Raw genomic sequence first — 19,543 nt, forward strand, 5'->3', positions numbered from 1 at the left:
AGAAAAAGACTAGGTACCAGGGAAAAATGCAAGCTAGCTGCTGCAAATTGCTAAATTGACAAAACAAAAGGAGATGTTCCTCTTATACAGCTCTTCTGGCTTGCAAGTGTAGCGAGCTCCAGCCTCCTTGCCGTGGCCAGTAACAAGGACAACCTCTCAGCTGCTGTTGGGCTCAAAGCAGCAGCAATTCCTTTTGTTTGTTTCTCTCAGTCCTGTCACCTGAATTATGGATGACTTCTGTCTAGGCCTGCTGAGTTTTGTACAGAAGTGGACCACATAGTACACAAAATGCTTTCTTCTGTATTGACTAAGAAATGCCAGTGCTACAGACAGAACTATCAACTACCAGAACAACAGAAATGAGTAAATTAATAATGATGGGTTTTCTCTTATGCCCACCTATCATTCTATCCTCTGCCCGAAGTGAGTTTTTAAGAAATGTCCAAAATCCCCATTCATGATGGCAGCATTAGGCTCTCATGTCAATAATGTAATAGCTTGAAGAAAGTGTACCTCAACAGTAAAAGATTGAGAAAAGTACAAGTTTGTGCAAGTTACTAAGTCATCTTTCCGGAAAGAACTTATCACACTGAATCTAAACAAACAAGAACTCCTTCCTGATTTTATATATGTTGATTTATATAGATTAGCTCCAGCTACTACTATCTCTAAATACTCATGGAATGCTTGGTTTAATAGTTTGTCAATGCTGTGTTTTTCTTAAATACTGCAACTTTCAGTTTTTCTTGACTGAATTCTGACCAAAAAAATTACTATTTTTAGCTGTGGACTCACAAATAAGCTTTGCACATTTTCATCAAAATACTGGAACACAGGGGTGTAATATATACAGAATGCTGACTATATATATAAAAAAAAAAATCCCCAAACAAAAAGCTCCTGAATGCTCTATTAAGAACTTCGGGAAAATATTTTGGAGTTCAACTCTCAGTTTCCAGCATAATGGTAAATACATTTCACTGAAGGCTTTGTTGTTTTAAACCCAGCATAACTCAGCTAAGGTTGACAGCACAGCTAGTCATGGTCACCGAATCACTGAAGAAGCATCGAAGCCTCAACCTCCCTAAACCTTTTGAATACTGTCAGTACAATACTGTGGGGAGTAATAGCATAACATGATCTGGACCAAGGAGGTAACAAATTGCCTTAACCTTTCAGCAAGCACTCAAGCTCAAGCTGAGTGGTCTAAAGCCCCCACAGTGCTTGGGTGACAGCAAGTGCCTCCTTTGTGTGCTGCAGCACTGCTAACTACCAGGAATTGAAGAAATTACAACTTTCTCTTATCACAAAGCTTCTGATTTAAATACAATTGCTAATCATACAGCTCACATAACAAAATCAACTCTGAAGTGCTAATTCAAATGCAGCCCTCAAGCCTTTTGAAATTCTGCTGTTAAGCACAATCTCTAAGACTTTGATATTGTATTTTGGTTGCACTGTATCTCAGCATGCTCAATATGGAAGAGTATCTGTCCTTACTGAAGCTAATGGGATCTTGGAGGATTCACAGCCAAGGAGCGCCAGGGTTTTTACGAGATGAATATCCTGACCACACAAGTGTGTTTTGTATCACTTCCCACCGGCTATGCCACAATCCAGATTTGCCTGCAGATTTGAAAAAACAACCTGCCATATGTCATGTCTATGTATATTTGCTACTTACTTCCTCATAAAGTGCCTCAAGGAAAATAATTCTAGAAACAACAAATTTGCCAGTTCTCTAGATGACATCAGAAACAACCAAGGGCAGTACCAGGCAGGAGAGCATCGTACTGACCTGTGTGCGGGTTGAGAAGGATACTGCCAGGCGGTATCCCTGCAGCTTCAAGTGGAAGAATGATATAGCTGGTGTTGCTGGGAGCCACCTGGCCATTCATCCCGTTCTCAGGGTAGGACACGTTGCCTGAAGAGCTGGCCGTCACCCCGGGCACAAGAGATGCACTTTGGAGAGGCTGATGTAGTCGTGACAGTGATCCTGAGGAGCCAGCACTGCTGGAAGACTCTGAGCCTAACAGAGAGACACAACCACAGCAGGGGGGTTACAAGAGATCCCAGTCCCCATCAGACACGGTGCATATGCAAGGACAGCCTTCAGAGACTGCAAAGGCAAGTGCTAGTCCATGCCCAGCTATTAGGAGTGGGGTTTTCACTCCCCGCTGAGCTCAGTATCCAGTTGTATTTCTACAATTCAAAAGACCACTTTCCTCCTGCAACATATGCTTCCCTCAGCCAGTAAAAAGCTTTATCAAATAGAACACAAAATACTCAGCATGTATTTATAATGCCAAAGCATTGGTTCATAAGATATAAAAACTAAACAAAGGGTTTGTAAATTAAAAAGAAAAAAAAACCCATGACAAAAAAACCAACCCAGCACAAAACCCCATCAAATATTTTCTGTAAGGAGAAAACATAAACCAGCAACTGAGTTGTCAGTCAAGTAACAAGGTAGCTGTGCCATGCATGTATTAAATTAAAGCTAGCTAAGATGCTACTTAAAACGTTTGCCACTTTGGTCTTTCAGCATCTAGCCTATTAGAATTGATTATCCAAGATAAATCAAACATGTGAAAACCTGTAAAAATGGGGTGATGCATTATTCTGAAAACAAATATAATTTCCAGATTTCAGAGATTTTACTTGATTAGGTTTCAATTTGCTTCGTGTAAAAATGACAAGAATCTCTGACAGCAAAGGTTCAGGTGAATGGCTGCCTTCAAACAGGATGTTAAGGCAAATACAAGGGAGGTGTGAAAGCAAATGTCTGTATGGATGCTTCCTCCCAAACATAAAGCATACTTTAATTGCAACCTCTTTTATTTTACTTCTTTGCACTGTCTGTGCATGTTACGCTAATTACTAACCTCCTTAGTGCCCTCCGGCACGTATAGACAAAAAAAACCCACCCAACAAACAAACAAAAAACCAACAAAAAAACGAACTCAGAGTTAGATTTTAGTGAACTTCTTTCTTAGAGAGCAAATTGCATCCTGTCATATTTGGGATATTACAAGAGGACCGTGCAGTAGACTGCTTAAAGACTTGGATTCGTTTTCAGTCAAATCCATATTGGTATCCAAATTTCAGGTTTCCTCTGAAGAAATCACACCACCATCCTATTACTAAACAGAAGGTCCTTCTACAGATTACTGCGGATTCCTGTGTAAAACCCATTTTTATTCATCTCCGAACTTCATATTCATACGGCAGCTGCTACTGAGACAGTCCTTTTTATGAGCTGTGCATTATTTGCCATCGGCAGGACCCTAAATCTGTTTCTTCAGTATCTAATTAAGAAAGCAACAGAGGTTTTAGAGGAAACTTTTAATTTCTATAAATACACTTTAAAGTTGTATTAGTTGCTATATTTTTTCCCCTCCTTGTAAATGATGTTGGAAATTTAGAAAGAGTATTCCTGCAGGGATAGTTTTATCTATTGGATCATTTCCGATTTCAGTATTTCTACAAATTGCAGAGATACTCCTGAAGGTCATCCTCATCAAGCTGCAAGCAGTATTTGGCATCTTCCTCACTAATGTACATGCAGAGATTAATTTTTTCTTCTACAGCAGTTACCACATTCTTTTCTGCATTTTCCTGCCCCTTCCACATGCGTTTCATGTTGCTTCTTTGAGTACTTGCTTTACTTTCTCCTTTATTTCCATCACCTACTGAATTCAATGGGTTAGAAAGCCGTCTGCAGATGCAGGAGTGGCTATGAGACTTCATAAACCTGTTATTTCTAAGCATGTAAGTAGTATCAGGCTTGAGTTCAGACTTCTTCCTCCCCATTTTGTCCTATTCCGAAGAAACGCCACCAGCATGAGAGAAGGTTGAAGATCTGACATTCAACTGTTTTTTTCTTCTCCCCCTTTCAACTGCTTTTAGGGCAGAATCACAGATTGATCCTTACCAGCATCCATACGTTAAAAGCCAAAGGACTGCAATGAATTCAGATGTACTGTGGTAGGCAGAAGTGAAAAAACCTCTGGAGCTATCACCCCTTACTGGGCGAGATGATAGCAGCTTTAAAAGACCTGGCATCTGCTCTCCTATGTCAGTAGATCAAAAGTTGGTTATTTTGAAGGAACACAAATAAGACACAAAACCATTTCAGCACTTCTCTGAATATTAAAATGTATATATATATATCACAGAAATCACTACTTTACCAATTTTGCCCCCATTTATCCTGAATGATCTGTTTTCATTTTTTTCCATCACTACACTTATTTCCTATCATTTGAAGTCTAGACATACTAAGGCAAGTAAATTCCAACACTAATGTTTGGAAATTAACACCAATTAATCTTGTCTTTGTAGCTCTGATTAGCTGTTTTCACGGTGTCCAAATCTGGAATAAGAAACCACCACATAATTAATTCAGTACTGTAGCAAATGGGGAAAAAAATGAACTATCTGACTTTATTCAGATTCACATTAAGAGATGTCTTGCTAAAGACTTCTAAAAGGAACTTTGACTAAATGAGATTTTTGCCCCCATGACATAAGCCAACCGTTTTTTTTTCAGTATGTAATGATGGCGACTTCTTCTAGATTCTTCTATAATTTTCTTGCTGCTTCACAGCTGACATAATAATAACCTTCATATTCTCATCAATTTCCATTAATATATTTTTAAAGTATTCTGAGAGATACAGCAGTTCAAAGAGCGATGAAAGAAAGACAGAAAAATCACCACAAATGCTTAATAGCTTAGAGGGTCTGCAGAGGGAGAACATGGAGGTACCATTAATTTTCCGATATTCTGAGCACTAGCGAGCAATGCAACATGTCTCGCTTTATTTTCTTTGGGTCAGTATTCAGTATCTGATGACTTTGAACACCTCTGCTCATCTCACCTTCCAAGCCAGAGGTAAATTTTTCACTTCTTATCAACTAGACTCTCAAGATCTACCCACTACTTGCTCCAGACAGTCAGTTATTCAGGAACAGCAGAGCACCGATCGCCTCTGGAAGTGGTTTTGTCTTGGATATAGTTTCTTGGCTTACAAATATTTATTTTCACTTTTGTAAGTCACTGGTATTTCTGTGTATTACAATGTATTTAGACTTTTTAAATGATAATGGTACATGATAACATGAACATGATTATTTCTTTGCAAGCTGCACTTCTAAAAAAAATATTGATGTCTCAGCACAGTCAGTTGGTGGGAAGAGTATGACTAGAAGCAGTTGCCTCTTGATTTATTGCCTGTGCATCAACATTCCTACAGTTTCTTTTGGACTCTACAAGGTCCAGACGACTAACACCCAATTAAAGAAAATCATAGAGAAGCAGAAATCCATTTCTAAAAATCACAGACAAATTTATAATTTACAGGAAACTTTATTACAAAGAAAAAAAAAAAAAAAAAAAGAAGGTGGTTAGTGTATTGAAATGCCTGCAGTATGCAGTATAATCATCTTTCCCCAGCAGGAAAAGCAAAGAACACCTAACAGGAGAGATCAGACTGTGGCTCCAATTACTTGGAGCCCTGCCAAGGAAGCTAACAATCCCTCCAGATCTATATCAACACAGCTGATACCCCAGTGCAACCAGCTTTTTGTAAAGGGGTGGTGGGGGGAGGAGAAATACTTCAACAGATGTGCATTCCACCGAAAGGAAAAAGCATTAAGAGAAGCTAATGATGCAGTAGTTGAAACGTTTAAGTCATCCAACAATAATTTAAATAGATACGTAGACACAAAAAGGACACATCTTTGAAAAACATCTTGTCTGCCCTCCTAATAATGTATATTAAAAGCTGTTGCAATGTGTCAGTGACAATAACATGGTAGTTGATGTGCTAGAATTTCTCTTCACGGATGTGTTAGAGACTGCACAGGTACATCTTTGGTGGCTACAGGGACATCCATTTCACTTAACATTCTGCATGCTTAGTCAACCCTGGAAATTCCACTATATTGCTGGAAATCTAAACTAACCATTTTGTATGATGTCCTATGTTGCAGGAATGCAATGTGATTACAATTTGTTAAATTATTAACTTCCCACTCATTAGTGAATTATAGCCTAATACATCTCTACGTATCTCCTAAGCTTTGAAGAACAAAGAAGAAAATTTTATTTGCAATACACAATATGTGTTTTTCAGTGGAACAGGACTTTCTAAACTATCAACAGGTGCATGAAAATAACCATCAGAACCAGTAAGATAAACATGTAATGGGTTTCAAACAGCCCTTTTTGTGAAGTTGGGAAGAATGAAGTAACATAATTCCTTTGCTAAGCTCTAATCCCCATGCAGCTGAGTGCAATTAAAGTCTAACACTAATTCACATTACTGGACTCTAGTGCAAAGAACAGCATGTTCCATGATCTCTCTTCACCTAAGGGGCGGCTAACATCTTTCTGTGCTTCAGTTTCTGTTTGTCTGCTATGTACCACTAATTACTGATTTATCAGAAGTTAAAGTTAAGGGCAACACATTTAATTTTGGTGACAACATTAAAAATGATCCAGAAAGGCTACAATGCTAGTATTGCAGCACTGTTATATACTCTCAAAGGCAGCTGTGAGCCATCTGTGAAAATTCTGAAAGTGTTAATGTTCCCATGCTCAAGAAGGGTGTTTGACAACGTTTCTGAATAACTATCATATATGTAGAATAATTTTCACTTTTAAAATGGTCACAAACACTTTCCATCATATAACCAGCGAAGAACATTTTGACCAACTCATGACTTCAGACTGATTTCATATGTACTATATACAAGACAAAAATGGTTTAAATTTATTACTGTGAAGCATAAAGCACTTCAGAGAACAGGCTACTACTTTCTTCAGAGAAGAACTGGGGTAGAATTGGTGCCTACCAGGTGCCCTGCCACACTACCAGGGCAGTGTGCCTAATGTTAGTAGCTACACCTCTGCAATCTCATTTCAATAACTGTAGTAAAGACACAGCAAATAAACAAAATCCTCCAAAATAAAACCACGATCAAGCCTTAAATGTGTACTGAGCTACGGAACACCCAGCATTCCCTATAACTGGAGCACAAAGTGATGATGATCTAATGCAAAACAGACACAACAAATTGTCACATGGTACCTATGGAACCTTAGAAAACATGCAAACAGCATGTCGGGGCTTCGACAGCTGTGTGAATGCACTCAGCATTTTTAGTGAAGGAAGAAGACTTCATTAAGATATATTCCCCATTACTTTTTTGAACAGCCATTCTTTTCTGCTTTAATGCCACTCAATATGATTTTTGAGAGAAGAATAGAAATAGGAAACCAGGTATTTCCTATGACTTTCCGCAGGCTGACTGACAGTTTGACTTTGTGTCCTGGCTTTGAAGGTGTAAGTTTGTTTTGACATCTAGCCTTGCTCTTTTTCCCCACCTCTTCCTTTTAGTTCGTTTCTTTTTTACTCTTCTTGTGCCTCAACTAGCTTTCAAAATTAAATATTTTAAAAATGTCAACTCACTCATAATATGTAATTGCTTCACAAATAACACAGAATTTTAGTATCAGTGATGTTTTAAAAATGCATTATAAGAGCTTTCATTTGAAAGCAATTTTGAGTTTGGTGCAAGGGAGTGCAGATGCATTTACAAATATTGGCATGCTTCTGAAATCTCTCCTTTAGTACATTTTCTAAGTACACCCTTTAACACGCTTGATTTTAAGACTAAAACAGCTACTTAAAAGCATTACTCTTTTGCAGTTAGATGTCTCAACCCTCCAAACTGGATTTCCCTGACACCATTTTAAATGCTCTGCACCTCTGCAATACAATGCTGCAAAGAAATGTATTTACCTGCACTCTACTAAAGATGAATAATATATTAAAAAAATATAGCAGGAACCTGTGCCTCCTCTCTAATTCACATATATTAAATTGAATTCTGATGCCATGGAAAGATTCATGGGAAGCAAAGAAATCTGGAAGTAAAAACATAGTTTACTTCATGCCCCACTATATAGCCTATTCAGTCTTTACACAAATAAAAAATACAGGAGGGTGTAGTTTCAAAACTACATACACACTTGTTTTGCTATGTTGCATATATATATATGGAACAAGCCAGAGGTAAAGAACTATACTGTACTGATTCAAAGTCAAATTAATGTCTTAATTCCATAGGATTTCCCATAAATAAGGATGGAGTAAAGCAGAAGAAGGATATTAATATTAAGAAGGGATCCTTATGGGTCCCTTCCAACTTGAGCTATTCTATGAATCTGAAGATAATAAAGCCAGTATTTATCTAGAGTCTCAAAAGAAACACAAAATGAAAGCATTAAGAAGAGGCAGGATATTCCAAAAGCACCCGGCAGCTTTATGACCAGCAGCTTTCCAGCCAGCCGGGTTCCTTTACAGCTGTGACATGTAACACACACACATGGGGGGGGTGGGGCCTGAACCTCAGGGGGAGCAGCAAACCCCACCGGGAGCTGGCGGCTCACAGGGCAGCGCCTGGGCAGAGCCGGGCAGGGCCAGAGCAATGGCGGCCAGGGCCCCGTGAAGTGAAACAGGCAGGGTCACTGGAGACCCCCCTCTGAAGGGGACAGAAGGCCCCATACGGGACTGGACCCACAGCTCAGAGCAGCTGCTGCCCCACTGGGGCCCAGGTTAAAGATAGGAAGGGAAAGCTTCCTACCCTGGTACGGCCCTCAGATTACCTTCCATTACGGATTTTTCAGGTAGGCAGCGATGAAGTTGGAAGAAGTAGCCCAAGATCTGCTGTTTGTGAAGGACTGGTGGGTGATGTGATGGCTACAGGCTGTCTCGGGTACAGAGATCACGAAATGGTAGGGCCCTCGATTCTCAGAGAAGTAAGGAGAGGGGTCAGCAGAACTGCCACCGTGGACTTCTGGAGGGCAGGCTTTGGCCTGTTTAGGAGCCTGGTTGACAGCGTCCCTTGAGGGGCAGTCCTGAAGGGCCAAGGGGTCCATGAGGGCTGGACATTCTTCCAGAAGGAAGTCTTAAAGGCTCAGGAGCGGGCTGTCCCCATGTGCTGAAAGATGAGCTGGTGGGGAAGATGACTGCCCTGGCTGAACAGAGAGCTTTGACTGGGACTCAGAAGAAAAAAAAAAAAAAAAGTTTATGACCTTTGGAAGAAAGGGCAGGCCACTCAGGAGGACTACAAGGATGCCATGAGGTTATGCAGGGCAAAAATTAGAAGGGCCAAAGCCCAACTCGAACTTAATCTGGCTACTGCTATAAAAGACGATTAAAAATCTTTCTATAAGTATATTAGCAACAAAAGGAGGGCTAAGGAGAATCTCCATTCTGTATTGGATGTTGGGGGAAACATAGTGACAAAGGCTGAAGAAAAAGCTGAGATACTTAATGCTCTCTTTGCCTCAGTCTTTAATGGTAAGACCAGTTACTCTCTGGGTACTCAGCCCCCTGAGCTGGAAGACAGGGACAGAGAGCAGAATGAAGCCCCTCCTAATCCAAGGGGAAATGTTCAGAGACCTGCTAACACCTCTTAGACACACACAAGTCTCTCAGGAACAGATAGGAGCCACCCAAGGGCACTGAGGGAGCTGGCAGGAGTGCTCACCGAGCCACTTTCAATCATTTGTCAGCAGTCCTGGCTAACTGGGGCGGTCCTGGTTGACTGGAAGTTAGCCAACGTGATGCCCATCTACAAGATCTGGACAGGCTGGATGAATGGGTCAAGGCCAATTGTACGAGGTTCAACAAGGCCCAGTGCTGGGTCCTACACTTGGGTCACACCAGCCCCAGGCAGTGCTACAGGCTGGGGGAAAAGCAGCTGGAAAGCTGCCTGGTGGGGAAGGGCCTGGGGATGCTGGTTAACGCCACCTGAACATGAGCCAGCAGTGTGCCCAGGCGGCCAAGAAGGCCAACAGCGTCCTGGCTTGCATCAGAAACAGTGTGGCCAGCAGGACTAGGGCAGTGATCTTCCCCCTGTACTCAGCACTGGTGAGGCCACACCTGGAATCCTGCATTCAGTTTTGGGCCCGTCACTACAAGAGGGACGTTGAGGTGCTGGAGTGTGTCCAGAGATGGGCAATGAAGCTGGTGAAGGGTCTGGAGCACAAGTCTTATGGAGGAGTGGCTGAGGGAACTGGGGTTGTTTAGCCCGGAGAAAAGGAGGCTCAGGAGAGACCTTATCGCTCTCTGCAACTACCTGAAGGGAGGTTGTAGCGACGTGGGTGCCAGTCTCTTCTCCCATGGAATAAGCGAAAGGACAAGAGGGAATGGCCATTTAGATTGGCTATTAGGAAACATTCCTTCACCGAAAGGGTTGTCAAGCATTGGAACAGGCTGCCCAGGGAGGCAGTAAGTTGCCATCCCTGGAGGTATTTGAAATACGTGTAGATGTGGTGCTTAGGGACATGGTTTAGTGGTAGACTTGGTAGTGCTAAGTTAATGGTTGGACTTTATGATCTCAAAGGTCTTTTCCAACCTAAAGGAGTCTATGATTATATAAAATTTAAACTACATTCAAGATCCAGAGGCCCAGAATGTAGTTACCAAGTCAAAGGTTCTCAATTTATTCTGAAAATTCCATTCCCCGGCATCCTGAATCATGGCAAAGGCTACCACACTATTTTGGGAATAGAAGTAAAATCTGACCAACCCAGGTTTGATAAACTGGTTTTAAATTAAGTACCATCCAGAAAACACTCTCAAGCTGAAAGAGCACTAAGTGCTAAGTATTGATTACCACTTGTCCTGTACTATATGTATCAAATGAACCAAAGTGATGGAATCATCTGATGGGCCCATTATTTATTATGCACTTTTACACAAAAATGTAATAGAGTAGCTTAATGGCATGGCTTGAAATTACTTAGATCCAGACCTGTGACTCAATCATATGTTAATGTACCCGTGAAGTTAATGCAAGTAAATGCAGAATTCCCACCAGGTTCATAGTCTCCTTAAAGGGTACTTTCATTTAATAGGAACTAAACAAGAAAATGGAGAGATGGTGGGACCTGTGTGAATCCAGTGCTTCCACCTGTTTCCACCACAGCACACTGCCTCATTGGCCAGCAGCCAGGGAGAGGCTGTATTCCAAGATACAGATGGTATGCTTTTTAGCAACAACAACAAAATGTTTTTGAATTTCTCATCAGATATATAACAATTAATTTTTCGTGATTCAAAAGGATTAATATTAATAAAAAGATAAAATCTGCATTTTGTCTGAAAGGAGCACCACCTTTTCAGGCTACAAGTGCAGTCAGTGCTCAAAGAGGTAGTGCACATGCTCTGCTCAGGGGAAAGCCTACCTCACCTATGATTTGCATACCTCAGGCACCAGGTTTTCTTCTTGATTCTAAAAGCTCAATACCAGGTACCCAGACACTAAAGTACATAGATGGACATACACATCTGCTACACACAAGGAATACCACTGTTCATGTAAGTTACCACCTAGTCCAACCCTGGGAGTTGGACTAGATGATCTCTGAAGGTCCCTTCCAACCCAAACGATTCTGTGATATACCACACTCAAGTAATTTATCGCCACACAACAAAAAGTACTGTGAACCCAATACAGTACTAGCTACCTGTTTTAGACAGTTTGCCGGTACTTCTGTTACTTGATGAGCTATCTCCTCTTGTCAGGACAGTTATCCCACCAAAACTGGCTGTTTTTGTTATGGCTGGCTTCAAATTTCGATTTGAGCTGTCAGAATCTGTGCTGCTCCATGGCCTTTGGTGGTCTGTCCACTTCAATTCGTTCTCCGTACTGCTCTGTCGACTGCCAGATGCCTTCCCCATGCTGTCTCTGTTACCCCTATAGATATCAGGAAACAAGGATTTATACACAAACAAAACTGTGTCAGGATAGAGTCTATCTTTAGGTATCCTGCAGTGCATCTAATGAGAAAAAGAAAATAACCTGCATTTATGAAAGCACACATGAAACAGGGGATTTGACCCCCATACTCACCTGCTTTCAGCAAGTAAACGGCTATAAATATTTATATGCGCAGCACTTCACCACTCCCCTTCTGCATATATCCTGAGAGCACTTCACCAGAGGGGGCTGACATAGCATTGCTGTTGCCTCTTGATCAGTCTCTTCCCTAAGCAAGCCCCTTGCTACTTTGCTGTCCCATCATCTGTAATGTTTTTCTCACTAATTTCACCTGCCCTCTACCTTTGTCTTCATATCCATCCTACTTATTTCTATTGCACCTTGCCCCCACTCATCATCTGCTCTGTGAAGTCATCCAAATCCCTCCCTAAACATGTGTCCTCCCAGTGTGACCACAAACTCCTCAGTGCTAATGCTCCACTTAGAGACCCACCAGCTGGGGTTTGGGTTTCCCCCCTGCATACAGTAATTGCAAAAATCTCTGGGTAGAGACTGTCCTTGAACAGCTGCAGAGCACCCAGTGTACTGTGAGTAAAACCATAGTAATCTGTGAGCAGAATCTGGAGGAGAATTTGGCTTATTTATGGTGAACCACTTACAACGTGCTGCTAAAATGACAAAATCAGCATGCTTACCACAGCTTAGTGCACCACAACCATTATCCCAAGTGGTGCTAGTAACATTGGTTTTTGGAAAGCTTTTAGAAGACATTTTCCATCCCTCTGTCTTATTTTACAGTATAATACCTCGCAAGCTCAAAGCTCTTTATACAAATCAAAAAGATGGGACTACACTTTTTTTTTTTGGTCCTCTTTCTCCTTGCAAACATGGCTTCTGCTTTTTATTTGGAGAACCTGCTGAGCTGTGTCACTGGGGACATGAAAGAGCGGTGTGTCAAAGATACGTTTCTTGGCTGTGATCAGAACCTCTCACAGATGTGATCAGCAGTGTTAACCTGTTGACCTTTGCTAGACCCAAACAGTAGAAAAGCATGAAGAGGAACAGCACATAAGCAATAACATAAAAGGAAGAAAAACATTTTAATGAGAAATTGTCCTTAAGATTTAATTGGAAAGAAAAGAAACCCAAGTATATTATTTACAGACTCTTTTGCACTCTTGCACTTAGAAATTGACAGTTCTTTTGTATTTACATTCTAGTGGGAAAGAAACAGGATGTTTTTGTATCCCAGTCATCTGTGGGTTTGGGTTACACAAAATTTCTTTTTGGTCCCCAAACCCGAACAGATATTTGTTATTAAAAGTGTCTGTGTGTAAGATGCCTCCTTACTCTTGCATGTCTAATGACTCTCAGATCATCAAGGCTAGGCCAAAGCATGGAGAAAAGTTTTTCTGCCTGTGGCAATGGGACGCAGCTCTGGATGCTTCAGCACCAATACTTGTCTGGTGCATTCTCACCACCTCCTCTGTGACTGCTGGGATGGATGTACAGTTGGCAGCCACACATCAGATAATCCTGCATCCTTTCCTCCTCATAATGAAAAATTATGTAATATAGAAGATGCAGGTTTGAAGCGACATAAACTATCACTGCCAACATATGCAAATTCTAATGCCTACAGTCATGTAGCGATCACCCTACTTCTGCCTAGCTGTCCTCATGCCTTACTGGCTGAAGGACATGCTTCTGAAAGCATCCATTACTTCTGCCCACACTGCTTAACACTTGTGGTAGCTGATGACTTTAAAAGCAGCTTGGCATGTTCAGCTCTTGTTGATTTGAACTGAACCTGTGAGAGCTCAAGGTGTGGGAAGAGAGCCTTTCTAAGCCTCTCAGAGGAATACTGTCACCGCTAGGTTGGGTCTTCCACTGATCCACTGTGTCAAGTGAAGAAAAAAAAAAAAAAGTTCTTCGTGAAAACATGGATTGACTCGTACTGATTGCTTGTGGCTTGGGACAAGATTTGGGATACAGGATACATCTGAATGTTTTCTGGGCAGAAGGAATTGGAGTTTGGAAGACAAAGTTCACAGAAAAAAGGTTTCAAAATATTACTGCTTTAGATAAGGGAACTTCAATCAGTTTCACCTCATCATAATTCTACTTCAGCTTTTAATAAACGAATGAAAGGAAAAAAGGTCAGTCTGGGCACTAGTCTGCGAAACATGCCTGTTGGATATACTAGAGCAAAATGAACTTCCACCAGTCACAGTAACCCCCAAATTGTGGCAGTTTGACCAGCTGGGCAGCTGAAAAACTCATATGGTTCCCGAGTTAATGATCTGTAAAACCAAAGGAAAGGGTCCCATTGCCACCTCCCCATTCAGGGAGCGTGCGATCAGCAGGGTAAGAACTCCATTCTCCATGCATCTTTCCAACCAGAAAAATGACATACCTGTCAAGGTCTCCCTTGGTGAAGACACAGACAGAATCACAAGTGAGAGTTACTGTGAAATGAATATTAAATGAAGTCATACAAACCTAAACAGCTGTCTTTTCTTATGGGTATCATTGCATACACTACTGTCTTCCAACAGCCTACTGAAAAATGAAAAGAAAGATTATGGTAACAGACATGGTAATTCCAATTTATCTGGTCTGTGAAGCTACATTTAATATCAAGCACCATCTTCCAACTTATACTAGATTCATAGTTTAAAAGAACAAGGCTAAAATTGATAGCCATGTTGTGTGTGTGTCCCCTGCCACGACCCCCCACCCCCCCACCCCCCATAACTGTGCACAGTCACATGAACATAAGAAATGTCAGCCAGGGAGGCTGAAGGCCATGTAACATTTCCTGTTACTGAGCAAGGTAATTCTCAGAAGGCAAGGAACCATACATCTACATCCAAAAGAAAATTCATAAAAATGTCACCTAATAAGAACATAAAAATGCAAGCCAGCAAAATACTGCATGTATAATTTTAAGCACTTGCTAAGTCGCTTGGAAATGTCTTCAGCTCAGAGAAATGCTCAGGTTCTCTGATGAAAAAGAAAGGCAAAGCACTTAAACACATACCTAGTTTTCAACACAGCAAATCAACAAGATCACTCATGTGCACAGAGCTAAGTACGAGCTTCAGCGCTTTACCTCATTGAACGTTGTAAGGCATGCAGCAAGAAAAAGCAGTGTTCTGAGGAACGCAGCTGAAGTCTCTCTCCTGACAACAACAGCGTAGGCAGTAACAGAAGCCCAGTTTCCAGCCTGGCCCGTTACTGGTCTCCACTTGGGTATGCATCTTCCCACCAGGAAAGCCAGTCAGCCAGCTCAGGGGTTCAAGCAAAGCAAACCATGTGCAAACACCAGAACTGGCCACATTTTCCCGCACACAGGTGTGGGATCGAATGCATAAAACCAGTGGAGGCCTGTCTATGAAGCTCGTGGTTTACCCCATAAAGGTCCCCACCCCACCCTCAGCAGCGCAGTGTCTGAGCACTTTCCATACTGACTTGGGAACATGAACAACTACATGATATTTATCATCCCAATCTCTCCAGAGAGGGAAGAGTCAGTTTATGGGAGCATCTGCTTTTTGCTTTTTGGGTTCCTTTGTTGCAATTTTGATTTATTTTGATAAAACATATCTCCATAGTCACAATACAGAAAAAGTAGCAGAGGCAATATCCCTGGGTCTCAGAATACAAGGTGGTTTGATGACAGTGGCTGTTACCTCCTGAGGGCCTTCCCTCATGCCACTTTTAGGACTGTCCATTAGGGAAGCCGGTTTATACCCTTACTGTGGAGTCATTTTCCATGGGAACAGCCTCACCCATAAATACATCTGACAGACAAGAGGACGGACAGAGATAGAAATACTGTGAAAGATAGCCTCCCCTTCTTCAAGGGGATGATAATTAGTTTTAAAACCTGGCCAGGACAGACCTGGGATAGCACTGCTCAAACACTCAGCAGTGAAATTCCCAGCTTTTTGGTTAAAATCCTTATCTGCCATAAAGATGCACAGTTCCCAGGATCTTCAACACAGTTAAGCTAACTTATGGCTGCTATGGAGCTAACACTTCATATTTTGTAGATCTTAAACACGGTTTCTTCTTCCTTTGCTTTAAGTGGATTTATTATAATGAAAAGAACATCCAGAAGTATCACACAGTAATGCAAGGTAACAGCTGGCTCAGATATCACCATTCCATTACTGCAATGCAGCAGCAAAGCAGGTCTGGTCTGGGGGACTTCTGAACCTTCGCAAGCACCAAGTGAAGTCAGCGCTGCCGCTCAGCCCCACAGGAAAGCATGTTAAACAACAGAAACACAAGCGTGGTGTTTCATAAATATCATCATCCAGCCACTGCTAGAGTGCTTTTTAAAGATCGATAAGTTAAATTCTAAAGGCACTCCAAAGACAGATTGGCCATTTGAAATGAAACCTTAGGTGGGCACCCCCTCCCTCCCACAATCTGCTTTTTAGACTGTAATGCAAAGTCTCAGGAAAGAAGCAGTAACACCTTATCTGCTCAGACACAATACTGCAAGGCAATCTCTCTTCCTCCCTCTTCAAGCACAAAGCACTGCAGATAATACAAATCACAAATTTGCTCAATAGTCTTCACATTAGGATAAACTATAGAACTATAGATAGACAAAATAATAAAAGAAAACGCTAAGTTTAACACAAAAATAAAAAGCTATTTTTTACCTGTTTTCCACAAAAAGGTTTTCCTGGGAGCAAACTGACTGAAAAATAAAAAAGGCATTGTATCAGACGTTCTAGATATGCTCTGCTGTTCCAATTCCTTCCTTGATTTTAGAATTACCTCCCCTGTTCAGGCTTAAGGGGATTTCCATTCATGCACCATTTGCATTTGCAGAAGACAAGAGGGAAAAAAGGTCAAGAATAAGGTCAGGCCAGTAAAATAAATTCCATGCATTACAACACATTGCCAACGAGGGGTCTCAGTTTCGAAACAAACTGAAATTTCACAGTCCTGAGGTCAGAAGGCGGTATGTGCAAAATACTGACCATTTGAGGGGAAAAACATTTTTCCTAAATAACGTAAGGTTCCACTGGTTTGCCCTACCACCTCAAATAAGATAGCAGAAAAGCACAGAGCTGCAGGTAAGAAGGAAAAACAGAAGGAAAGCATGCAGGATTGACAAAGTTCTTCAAAGGGAGAGAAGATACTGCAGTACTGAGAAATAGTATGTGATTTCACATTTTATAACTAGAGAGGAAACAGTCATACCCATGTTGAGATATAAAATGATGATAGCCATCTTAATAATAATATTAAACAATAATAGTCTATTGCAAAAAGGTTCTCTGCTGGAGGACTTAGATCCCAAGAAAGGTGAAGGGCTCAGAAGAAATAAATCCTATGGGCAAGTATATAATTCTTTTACCATTACTTAATTTTTTATGCAGAGAAATGAAGCTGTGCTCAATTTCCCATGAATAATTCTCCTTCTTTGATTTTTTTTCTTTCCCTCCTATTTCATGTTCACTACAGAAAGTGCCTTGTAGCTGTCACTGGATTATATCTCCTTGAGGTAGAGAAGAAAGGATAGTCAGTACTTGCACTGAATTTAAACAAAAGGCTGGCAATGGGAGGAGGGCACCAGAGATCATACCCATTACTTCTGTAATAACGGGACTCAGCTCAAAGAATAGTGCAATGCCATCATTAGCTGTGCCAGATTTTAACAGCATGGGTTATGCACAGATTTGGGATCTTTCTGTTTGGAAAAGGGTGGGCTTATAACCTACTCAGAGCACTGGCCAACACCAGAAGCAACACCCTGCTCATTCCAGTGCTCCAGCAGATGCATGGGCAAAATTTTCCCTTGGCACCGAAGCCAGTGCCATCCCATCAATTTACACAAGAAAGGAATTCAGCCCTGAGAATGCAACCTGTTTTCTCTTTAAAGCTGTAATTCGCCCACCCAGCATCTGCATCAGGGAACATGTGACACCTCCCTGGTCTTCCCAGGCAAGCTCCCACCTTGCACTCCTACTAAACACACAAGGCTCTGGGCTGCATTGGTGGCGAGTGCGTCTCTCCTTAGCACAAACCCCTAGATATCAGCAGCAAGATCTCCATTGCCAGGGACCAAATCTCCATCAGCTACAGCAGACCTAGGCTTTCACCCTGGGCCGAGACAAGACACAAACTGTTCCATGTACAAAGGATTCTAGTGGTTTTACAACTGTCTCTTTTCCCATTTTATGTACCTTACAAGGTTTCATTAACAACATGGCTGCGCAGACTTCAGCATAGTCTACCTACCTACGAGCACAGTGAAATCACCCTGTGGGCCTGTACAACCTCAGCTGTGGGGCTGCATCTTCACTTTGAGGTTCATGATAGGCATTTGTGCACTGACCTCACTGCACATTTCCAAAGCAGCATTATAGTGACTCTTCCAGAACAAGCAAGTAAAAACCTTTGCTAAGACTGGAGTACTGGTCTGTGTCCCCACAAAGTTACAAAAGCAAAGGGGCATGCACCTGTCTGGCTTTTTTTTATTTATTTTACTTTTCCAAGTTTTTAAAGAGACTGGGGCATAAGGCAGAATAAATATCTGGGTTTTCTATTTTACCAAGCAAGTGGAGAGGTCTGCTCCCTTTTTAGGGTCTTCATGGGAACCTCTATCAACTGCGTTAGTCTTACAAGACAGAGTCCATAACAACTCCATTTGTCCTCCTGGCTGATGATGCTGGCACAGGGCCACACAAACCCTGGAAACTATGTTTCAGTACAGGTGTAAAGCTGAAAGGCAGAGAAGACAGGCACTTTTTTTTATTACATTATTCCTACTGTTAAAAATCAGATAGCTAAGCAGCTCTGGATAGCAATTTAGCTACTACAAGGTCAGGACTCACTTTCCTGATCTATAGCATCGATAATGCTCAATTTAAAACACCAGGAAAGCTTAAGTACACAGCACAGCTGCTGTCATAAACATTCTTAAAACACTTGGTTCTTGTATACCCAAAGACACTGACAATAAACCTACAAAAGGAAAAAAGTTATGTAAGATTACCTACAAATCTGCCTCCTTGGAGACCTTTGTGTGCAAGATTTCCATGAGGATGCTCTGTATGACTAATTGGCATTTATGAAATGAGTATTTCACTCTTCCTATTTTTCAGAACCTTTTAAAGTCCTAACTGGAAAACACGAATCAGCTCTGCCAGTGCACTAGGTACACTGGGGGTTGCTGCTCTTGTTTTTAATTACATTAGCCAACCCAGATAACTATTAACACGCAGCAATATCCTGCAGTGGATACCATCAGGTGATCATTTTCATGTCAGTTAACAAGACGTGATAGATCTCAGGCTTCCAACTAATGCTTATTGCTCAATTTGCAGCCACTAACTAAAGCTCTGTACAGCAGCATGGGAATTTTAGTACCTATGGGTTTATGGAAGCCAACATGAGGCATGCCTTTGTTTTGGTTTTACTAATTTTAAACCCTCTTCTTCCTAATCTGTTCCTACTAGAAGGATAGGACAGTCCGAAGCTACCTTTTCAAATATTTCTTTCATTACTCTCTTTAATCAAAGGGTGATAGAGATCCCCAGTGTTTTCTTAAGTAGGAGAATCATGGTTTATTTTATGTAAATGATCCAGCTCTTCAGAATACATTCTTTATTCAAAAATAGTCATAACAATTAATAACAAAAAACAAAAAGCATGGCGTATTTCCTTTAATAAGTTCCATGTGCACCATGGGCAACATTTGTGTAAGTAATAA

General features: G+C 41.3%; 1 protein-coding gene across 19 annotated transcripts in view; it reads right to left on the reverse strand.

Annotated features, from left to right (window-relative positions):
• ARPP21 (cAMP regulated phosphoprotein 21) overlaps positions 1-19,543 on the reverse strand; it is a 146,116-nt gene that overhangs the window by 54,465 nt on the left and 72,108 nt on the right. For 9 of the 19 annotated variants that reach the window (XM_055709724.1, XM_055709722.1, XM_055709737.1 and 6 more), the window contains 4 exons: positions 16,482-16,519; positions 14,305-14,364; positions 11,546-11,778; positions 1,799-2,029 (listed from right to left, as the gene is read on the reverse strand). In XM_055709724.1, coding sequence (XP_055565699.1) covers positions 1,799-2,029; positions 11,546-11,778; positions 14,305-14,364; positions 16,482-16,519 — 562 coding nt within the window. The remainder of the gene's footprint in view (positions 1-1,798; positions 2,030-11,545; positions 11,779-14,304; positions 14,365-16,481; positions 16,520-19,543) is intronic. The other 10 variants (XM_055709733.1, XM_055709726.1, XM_055709730.1 and 7 more) reach the window with 4 other exon arrangements.

Source organism: Falco cherrug, chromosome 4, assembly GCF_023634085.1.
Source record: "Falco cherrug isolate bFalChe1 chromosome 4, bFalChe1.pri, whole genome shotgun sequence".
Lineage (NCBI taxonomy): Eukaryota > Metazoa > Chordata > Aves > Falconiformes > Falconidae > Falco > Falco cherrug.